The sequence below is a fragment of the Pinus tabuliformis genome, chromosome 1_1 (genome assembly GCF_031772625.1).
Source record: "Pinus tabuliformis cultivar Carrire ecotype Pingquan chromosome 1_1, CPIR1, whole genome shotgun sequence".
Classification (NCBI taxonomy): domain Eukaryota; kingdom Viridiplantae; phylum Streptophyta; class Pinopsida; order Pinales; family Pinaceae; genus Pinus; species Pinus tabuliformis.
In genome coordinates this window covers 488,434,663-488,443,834 of record NC_142297.1, presented here as the reverse complement: position 1 = coordinate 488,443,834, position 9,172 = coordinate 488,434,663, and the positions used below count along the sequence as shown (strand labels likewise).

Below are 9,172 nucleotides of genomic sequence, written 5' to 3'. Positions count from 1 at the left end.
AACAAAAAAACAAGAATAGAAAATGTCTGTGCCATGCTTCAAACCGTGCACCACTTTCTGTCCAGTGACCCTTATTTATATTCAGCAAAATTCATTTGCAGATTTTTTTAAAATTGAGAGCAACCATGTCCTTCGGATTCTTCGGATTCGCCATCTGCAATCAACTCAATCTCACTGCCCAGGCAAAAAAATGGATCAGCCTAGCAAGTTGCCAGCGACCCACGTTCGATTCGCGTTATATCAAGAAAATTATTTGAGTAATTCGTTATTTCTTATATATTAAATAAAACACCGCCATGCGTTTCAAATATTTAATTGAATTTTTTGTGTTTTAATTAGGCCGATAGGCCTTCCTTTGAAAGGGACCTTTCGTCGTCCTTCTCCTTCTGACGCTGACACCTTGCGGACACCCGGCGAACTTCGTCTTTGTTCAGCCTTCATTCTCACTTGACACCTGGCGGAGTGGGCATTTTCTCCAGTAATGTATTTGCTCAAGTCTCGCGAAACCTCAACGGGAACCCTCTCAAGGTTGCACAATTGCAGTTCTTCGCAGTTCTTCTTATCGATTCTGGTGGAGTGCTTATTAGCCGACTCTGTATGTCTCAAGTTCGAAGGTATTTTGCAGAGGAAATCGCAGCTGTAGGCGCTTGGGCGGGTTACCACCTACTCTGGCTCTCAAGAATGGGGAGGCGGTGGTTTTTGGGCGCGGTGAATGCCATTCCAACGACAACAAATCTTTTGTTTTTTTACAGCAGAGCAGTACAGGTATATTTAAAAAAAAGAACAATCTCTGGTTTGATCAAATATATATACATATATGTATGTGTCTTGCTATATATGTGTATACGTTTGGTTATACTCTGTATATACTTCCCGCCAGTAGGGTAGTATAGTTGTACTGTGCTTGTTTGGTTTTCCTCATCCTCTGGGGTTTGCAGTATATTGAATTAGGAATCATGTTATTCAACTGTTTTGGCTGGTTGGAAAGCAAACTCTGGATAAAATAGTAGTCTGCACTGTACTGGCTTTGATTTTTCCACAACTGTAGGACTGAAATTCACTGGTTTGTATCTCATGGGAGCTGTAACTCACCCAACGTTCAAATAGTATTGTTTGCTTCTTGATTGTTTGTATTATGATTGTCTGTTCTGATATTGTTATTGGTCTTCTATGCCATTAGATCGTGTTTTGAATTTATCGATCTGGGTAGATGGATGGGAGCGATCCATGGGACTGGAAGGAGGACTCCTTCGTATTGGATGTGGATTCGCCATTGGGTTAGGAATTCTTGACTGCTAATTTCATTATGTTTATGGTATTTCGTAGTGCTCTGTTTGGTTTAATGACTTACATGCAATCTAATTTTGTGCGCAGTTCTATCTCAGTCTCTCTGGGATGAATGGACTCAAAGCGAGGCAGAAAACAGAACTTTATTTACATCCACGCCTTTATCAGAAGTAACGGATCCCAGATTGCCCACATTGGATATCAAAAGCAATGAAGGTTAATTATCTGATTTTGAAATAAACCACAGTATGTCAAAAGTTTTGTAATGAGTTGGAGTATGGTTTGGTCTCATTTGGTTAATAGCAGGTAAGAATGAGCATACTATTAATCCAGATCATACTTCAAAGGGCAGTCCCCGGTGTAAAAGAAGGCGGATGCTTTTGTTTCCAGGAGATCAATCTGAGTCTGTATTCTGCGATTCAAACCCAAGTCAACAATGTGAAGGAGGCATTGGAATGGTGAGCCACGAAAACAATAAAAACCTTTACTGGTCATCTGTGAATTTCATTGCACCTTTCAATTTAACTATACCCATGATGTCTGTTGACAGAATAATAGTGAAAGTCATCTTTTGGGGGAATATCAAGACATGCAGGTCCCTGATTCGGCATCCACTTCACTCTGGTTCTCTGCTAACGGTATGAATTGCAAATTGTTTGCTTTGACTTATATGGGTATGTTGGATTGGGAGAATGAGTGTTTGGGTTTTGTGAACAGAAGATCCATTTTGTCCCGGAAATGAAACTGCAGAAAAATGGATGCTTGGATGCATTAATGAGCGTGAAGGCCATATCCTAGGTGACCATGAATTGTAAGTACAATTTCTATTCAGGTTTGATTTTCAAACCCAATGGGTGCACAAACCCTATATGGGCAGTAGTATTTGTCTTGAATAAACTGTTATACTGATCCCCTTTTTCCCATAGAATTAAGGATGCCTTCAATCCTGACAAATTTATGTTCTACTTGATGTAGGAATGCCCTTCTACCACTGACGCAAATTCCAGGTATGGTGGTTCTATAAACTATAGAATTAGAAACTCCTTTGGTATTCTTATGTTTATGCTCATCCTTTAAAGTCCTTTGTGACAGAACTTGGTCATAGAACCTATTCTCTCAGAATAGAAAATATGGTGTTGACCTTTACATGACAGCGAACTTAGGCTTGACAGCAACATTTGATGACTTTGACAGTGATCTTCATTACAGCTCTCTTGATATTTGACAATGATCTTAATGATAATGATTGGGATATGTGACAGGACCTATATAACAATAACTTTGATATAGCAAGTAACCATGCTTGGCAGTGACCTTGTATGATTGTAACAATGAGACAGTATTAGACCTTGATGTATGACTATTGATGAGAACCAGTATAGTACCCTTGTATAGCAGTGGCCTTGATGATGACAGTAATGACATTCTCTTGATGACAGAGTAACCTTGATGACAGAAAAGATAGTAGCTTGATGACAATAACTTCTGATGCATGCCAATACTCTTGGTATTGAGATGACAGAGATGGCAACAACATTGAAGTGTGTTGTGACGATGGTAGTTAAAATAAATGAATAAATAAAATAATATATATATATATATATATATAAAAGTAAATTAAGTTGACTTGAGTTTCAGTAATAGCTTAAATGATTGGAAAGTCGGTTTTATATATCAGTGTTATTTAAATTTCTAAAGGCAAGTTGTGAAGTGAAGATTAGGAAGGTAAATATGTTAGGAGTGATAAGGAAAGTTCTTCAAGGAATATTATCAAAATTCAGGAAGTTTGAGAATTTTTCTTCAGACATGCAATGTAAACTCAATTGTATAATATTTGCAGGTGATCCCTGGGCTTGGTATTTCTTAGTTTATTATAACATTTAGTTACACATCATATATCGATAGGAAACTCTGGATGTTGTTTACTGACTTGAACGAACTAGTTTATGCTTGTTTTGCCTTCACTAAATGGCAATATGAATTTCCTTCTATGATTTGTATCAGTTAATGTTCAATAGTAAATGTAGTTCTACTGATTGCTCAGAGAAGAAGCTATGGGATTCCATTCAAGCTATTTTTGATGATACAAAAAAATCTGCTGTGCTTGGTGAGAGAAGAATTGCAAATTGAACCATGAATTTTTAAGGGGTGATTCCAGTGATTTTTGAGGGGTGATTTTAGTGATTAACAAAATAATGGCTCAAGTTGGAAGGGTATACTGAGTTAGGAAACATGTTTCCGTTGTTATTTCACCCAGAAACCACTAAGCTGGGGTTGTGAAGGTGGAAGGGCATAATGAGTCAGAAGACGTATTATCATTGTGTTTTCACCCAAAAGCCACTAAATTGTGCTTGTTGGCCACCGTTTTTAATTAGCAGAGTTTTGGCATGATACTGCCACTGAATTATGGGTGCATCCTTTCTAGCTCATTTATAGATATGGTTACTTATTAGTTGAAGAATGCTCGCAACGATGTTTTTGTCTATACCTGATATTAAATGGTAACCTTAGCAACAATGAAGCAGCAACCATTGTGCAGCCGGGTGAAGGGTTTGGAATGAAATGAATTTATATTATATATTGTTTATCTGTAACAGCATATAATGTAGAAGTATCCCTGCACAAATTCCATCCATATACAGCATTCAGCACAAACATGTGGTATAGGTTTTCGAAAGTTGAAATTTTGCAGCCTTTGGAGCCTTAGTATGTGATGAGCAAATTGAAGGTACATAAGGTAAATAAGTAGGAAATAAATCATAGAGTGAACAATTATGATGGAGGCATCATATGGAGTTCTGTGAGAATGGTTTACTGGATATTTAGAGCTTGGTAGAAGAGGTACATGGGTTCAGAGAGTTTTAGGAAGCCTTTATCTATGGATTCTATTTTGTTATTCCTTCTAGGAACAAGGAAATTCCTTTTTACATACGTGCTTGATCATAACTCGAATTCTGTGTTCCTTTCTAATTCTTCATATGTTCAGGGCACTTGAGCAAGCTCTTTGGTATGACGTTTTGATTTACTCATTTGTTTTAGGCGCAAAGTAACACCTTGATAAGAACTATGCTTGTTCGTTTTGATAATGTTTTGGATTTGTCCCTCAACACTTTCTAAATATTCTAAGTTACCAGAAAAAAAAAAAAAAAAAAAAAAATATAGGCTGGAATGAGGTCCCTACACGTATATTTAAAAAAAGAACAATCTCTGGTTTGATCAAATATATATACATATATGTATGTATCTTGCTATATATGTGTGTATACGTTTGGTTATACTCTGCTGTATATACTTCCCGCCATGTAGGGTAGTATAGTTGTACTGTGCTTGTTTGGTTTTCCTCATCCTCTGGGGTTTGCAGTATATTGAATTAGGAATCATGTTATTCAACTGTTTTGGCTGGTTGGAAAGCAAACTCTGGATAAAATAGTAGTCTGCACTGTACTGGCTTTGATTTTTCCACAACTGTATGACTGAAATTCACTGGTTTGTATCTCATGGGAGCTGTAACTCACCCAACGTTCAAATAGTATTGTTTGCTTCTTGATTGTTTGTATTATGATTGTCTGTTCTGATATTGTTATTGGTCTTCTATGCCATTAGATTGTGTTTTGAATTTATCGATCTGGGTAGATGGATGGGAGCGATCCATGGGACTGGAAGGAGGACTCCTTCGTATTGGATGTGGATTCGCCATTGGGTTAGGAATTCTTGACTGCTAATTTCATTATGTTTATGGTATTTCGTAGTGCTCTGTTTGGTTTAATGACTTACATGCAATCTAATTTTGTGCGCAGTTCTATCTCAGTCTCTCTGGGATGAATGGACTCAAAGCAAGGCAGAAAACAGAACGTTATTTACATCTACGCCTTTATCAGAAGTAACGGATCCCAGATTGCCCACATTGGATATCAAAAGCAATGAAGGTTAATTATCTGATTTTGAAATAAACCACAGTATGTCAAAAGTTTTGTAATGAGTTGGAGTATAGTTTGGTCTCATTTGGTTAATAGCAGGTAAGAATGAGCATACTATTAATCCAGATCATACTTCAAAGGGCAGTCCCCGGTGTAAAAGAAGGCGGATGCTTTTGTTTCCAGGAGATCAATCTGAGTCTGTATTCTGCGATTCAAACCCAAGTCAACAATGTGAAGGAGGCATTGGACTGGTGAACCAAGAAAACAATAAAAACCTTTACTGGTCATCTGTGAATTTCATTGCACCTTTCAATTTAACTATACCCATGATGTCTGTTGACAGAATAATAGTGAAAGTCATCTTTTGGGTGAATATCAAGACATGCAGGTCCCTGATTCGGCATCCACTTCACTCTGGTTCTCTTCTAACGGTATGAATTGCAAATTGTTTGCTTTGACTTATATGGGTATGTTGGATTGGGAGAATGAGTGTTTGGGTTTTGTGAACAGAAGATCCATTTTGTCCCGGAAATGAAACTGCAGAAAAATGGATGCTTGGATGCATTAATGAGCGTGAAGGCCATATCCTAGGTGACCCTGAATTGTAAGTACAATTTCTATTCAGGTTTGATTTTCAAACCCAATGGGTGCACAAACCCTATATGGGCAGTAATATTTGTCTTGAATAAACTGTTATACTGATCCCCTTTTTCCCATAGAATTAAGGATGCCTTCAATCCTGACAAATTTATGTTCTACTTGATGTAGGAATGCCCTTCTACCACTGACGCAAATTCCAGGTATGGTGGTTCTATAAACTATAGAATTAGAAATTCCTTTGGTATTCTTATGTTTATGCTCATCCTTTAAAGTCCTTTGTGACAGAACTTGGTCATAGAACCTATTCTCTCAGAATAGAAAGCCAAATTTAATCAAAATATAATCAAAGGCTTGAAACTCCATTGGAATGCTTAATACAAGTTATATTCTTTGCTAAATCCCATATTCAAATCCCAAGGGATAAACTCGGGATATAATCAATGTAGCCCCCTAAATGCCTAACTTCCAGTCACAGTTACTGAGGGTAAACTCTGATCTGTCTAATAGAATAGCAGGTACCAGTTCACATGATGCCAAGTGTATCTAGGGGTTCAGTGCTTTGAGTGGGGTGCTAACTGCTAGCTTAGGTTAATCAAGCTATTCAAGTGACTTGGAGATCTTCTGTGTACATCATCCATGAAAGCCGGACTAATCTCCTTGGATGCAGATGAAAGGTTTCAACTTTCAACTTTCAAGGAGAATATAAAGTGGTATTTTATCCATAGAGAGATTATTATACGCATATGAGGATGCTTCAAACCATTCTATGGGTTTTGACAGGTTATGTAGCTTGCCTGGCATATATGTTGCCCATGCAATTATTAATGTGCAGATGCACAGTGATCAGGATACTAATGCTGAGTAGGCTCCTATCTATGCCTCAACAGTATCTGGGATTTTGTTTATTTATGTTGGAAATCATACCCTGTTTGACTCAGTCGCTCTGAATTTTTCTGGACATACCTAGAAGTTTGGATCTGCCTATTACTCTCTTACAAGTTACAAGATGTCATTGCAGCTGCAATGATATCCTGTTTGACTTTTGGGGACTCAAGGAGCAGTGTTGAAGGCTCTGTGAATGCTTTCTAAGATGCAATGGAGCTATCTAATATTTGACATTTGTCTGGGGGAAAACTATTGATGATCAATTGTCAGCATCCGATTGCGTGGCTGCACATGCATAAAGTGAATAATCTTGTGGAAATGCATTATTTATCTGCTCTTTTGAAGGTGGACACTGCAGTAAAATTGGATCATCCTTTGTGATTGCAAATTGGAATTATTTATCTGCTCTTTTGAAGGTGGACACTGCAGTGAATAAGATACTTTTGTTTGGAAAAATAATCAAACAGCCATTTGGAAGATGGAACTTTGCAATGCCTGCACATCATTTGTACCAATTGAATATCTTTGTTTATGATCTGTAATTTTTTATGAATCATTGGAAACAAGAGTAACGGTTTGACACAAGCTATGCCAGAGGTATTATGATTCCCTTTTAAAATCTAAAGCTGAGTTGATATTATGAGGAACACAAGATTTCTGATAGATTAGGGAGATTATTGGTTATGTATGTGTTCAAAACTTGCTTCATTGCTAGGAAGATAAATTGCTTTACATTGAACAACATATTTCTGTCATGTATTTGAAATGAAATATGCTTTTGGATGATCTATGTGGTTGTATGTTTGTCCACTCTTGTCTGTGATTGGCATGCTGTTACCCAGTTTCAGTGAACTGAAATTGTATTCTTTTAGAGATTTTCTAGAAGGATCTAAAGTTTATGTTGTTTGAGGAAAACTTCTTGGAATGTTATGTTGGAGTCTGGACCACAGAATGCCTGTATAGAATCACAAGAGAAAAAATTGTATGAAAATGTTGAATGATTCCTGAATTATAGGAAGGACAGTAATTCATTGAAGAGGTTCTATAAAATCTGATAAACCTAACAACATTCAGCCAATATTAAGGTACTCTAAGTTTGATAACCGGCATAAAACTTTAGTAAGCTTTTGTCTCTGAAACTGAGTTCTGATGTTGTCTTCGTGCAGGTAGTATGTACGTTGGTGGCCTTACTTGCTTCAATGCCATTAGCAGAGCTTTTCTTTTTTCATATTACACTGATTAAAAAGGTTAGTTTTATTTAAAAATCCATATGGTTCTCAACAATCTTTTGTTGATTTATATTCACTAAACTTAACATCCTTTAACAAGAGTACTGAATAGCAGGGAATTACGACATATGAATATGTAGTGGCAATGAGGTCACAAAGTGAGCCGCCAGGAGTTTCTGTTGAGGGTGATGCACGAAGTATACCTTCTTCTCCAAGTGGTTCAACTGCCACTGGTTTAAGTGGAGGAATTTCTCTTGGTTTGCAGTATAAAGGTGCATGGTGTACACCACTTAGAATATTTGTTGAGCATCAGGTATATAAATTTGTTATCCACAATTTCAAATCTTGGTTTAGGTCTGTAATTTGGTCAGACTATAGTAGTACAGGCTGACATGTATTGTGTGTTAAATGGCAGGATGAAGTTATTCCACACCCGTCCACTGTTGATCCTGATGATATCGAGGTTGTAAATAGGATGGAAAACAGGATGCAGAAGCGTCCTGTTAGAATCAGTGCTTGGAGGCTAGCCAAATTGAATCCAGATGAAGCTATGCGAGCAGCGGCAAAGGCTAGGGAGTCTTCATCTGTTTTGTGTCCAGTTGGTGCTCGAGGAGTCCCTGATACTGATTATAGCTCAATTGTTGGTCTTCTTTACTTAGCTGTGTTCAATTTCAATCACTCTGCATAATGGCTGAAGCTGTGTTTGAAGTTGAGTGGAGTCCATGTAAAGTCCCTTGCCCACTTGATCTACTTGGAGCAAACTTTTAGAGAACGAGAACATGATAATAACAAACCTTGGGGAAAAACCTTTTGCTTTGCAAATTCCAGTTGGGGTCTTTAATAAATATAGTTAAAGTCTATAAGCACTTTTTAAGGCATTTCAGCACACCTCAGTAACTAATTTAATCATTTGCACACCTCTTTTGTTTTGGTGAGCATTTATTGTCTTTTCTCGTGTTTCTTTACTTGTTTAAAACTTTTGAACAATTGATATCATTCAACGTTTTTGTGAATTAATTAAAGTCTGGCCAATTTTCGCTGATGAATCCATTGCTACTGCGTTGTAGCATTTCTTTTTGCATCCTGATCGGGTAAAGCAGTAAACCTTGATGCATGTTTAGCTATAATGGCCCTAGTGTCTTTTAACTCCTCAATTTATATTTTATGCGACAGCCAAAGAACTGGTAGCTTGTTAATTGAAAAGAAAAACTTATTGTTGGATGATACAGCTTGACATTATTCTTGTGGTTGATC

The 9,172-nt window shown here is 37.2% G+C and overlaps 2 protein-coding genes across 3 annotated transcripts; both read left to right on the top strand.

Annotated features, from left to right (window-relative positions):
* Nucleotides 1–418: 418 nt before the first annotated feature.
* Nucleotides 419–5,440, top strand: LOC149213915 (uncharacterized). The gene is made up of 9 exons (XM_089392131.1): nucleotides 419–765; nucleotides 1,211–1,277; nucleotides 1,375–1,503; nucleotides 1,594–1,745; nucleotides 1,838–1,925; nucleotides 2,005–2,098; nucleotides 2,263–2,294; nucleotides 4,891–4,987; nucleotides 5,085–5,440. Exons 1-9 carry the CDS (start codon nucleotides 598–600, stop codon nucleotides 5,107–5,109), a joined length of 852 nt encoding a protein of 283 aa, XP_089248257.1. The 5' UTR covers nucleotides 419–597; the 3' UTR covers nucleotides 5,110–5,440.
* On the top strand, nucleotides 5,325–8,964 carry LOC149213914 (putative protein S-acyltransferase 19). Of its 2 annotated transcripts, XM_089392133.1 has the most exons (6): nucleotides 5,325–5,455; nucleotides 5,548–5,635; nucleotides 5,715–5,808; nucleotides 5,973–6,004; nucleotides 7,856–7,936; nucleotides 8,034–8,232. In XM_089392133.1, the coding sequence occupies exons 1-5, from the start codon at nucleotides 5,372–5,374 to the stop codon at nucleotides 7,930–7,932; spliced, it is 375 nt and encodes a 124-aa protein (XP_089248259.1). In that variant the 5' UTR covers nucleotides 5,325–5,371; the 3' UTR covers nucleotides 7,933–7,936; nucleotides 8,034–8,232. The 2 variants fall into 2 exon arrangements, with proteins under 2 accessions (XP_089248259.1, XP_089248258.1); XM_089392132.1 differs by lacking the exons at nucleotides 5,325–5,455; nucleotides 5,548–5,635; nucleotides 5,715–5,808 and adding an exon at nucleotides 8,334–8,964 and having other exon boundaries at nucleotides 5,988–6,004; nucleotides 8,034–8,231.
* Nucleotides 8,965–9,172: the final 208 nt, after the last annotated feature.

What these genes read in the sequence shown, in the direction of transcription:
- LOC149213914 (XM_089392132.1), top strand. Translation starts at nt 7,889, where the DNA reads ATGCCATTAGCAGAGCTTTTCTTTTTTCATATTACACTGATTAAAAAG. An exon ending in ATATTACACTGATTAAAAAG is followed by an intron (nt 7,937 to 8,033) that starts GTTAGTTTTATT and finishes ACTGAATAGCAG; the next exon opens with GGAATTACGACATATGAATA. An exon ending in GAATATTTGTTGAGCATCAG is followed by an intron (nt 8,232 to 8,333) that starts GTATATAAATTT and finishes GTTAAATGGCAG; the next exon opens with GATGAAGTTATTCCACACCC.
- LOC149213915 (XM_089392131.1), top strand. Translation starts at nt 598, where the DNA reads ATGTCTCAAGTTCGAAGGTATTTTGCAGAGGAAATCGCAGCTGTAGGC. An exon ending in GGATATCAAAAGCAATGAAG is followed by an intron (nt 1,504 to 1,593) that starts GTTAATTATCTG and finishes GGTTAATAGCAG; the next exon opens with GTAAGAATGAGCATACTATT. An exon ending in ACCACTGACGCAAATTCCAG is followed by an intron (nt 2,295 to 4,890) that starts GTATGGTGGTTC and finishes CTATGCCATTAG; the next exon opens with ATTGTGTTTTGAATTTATCG.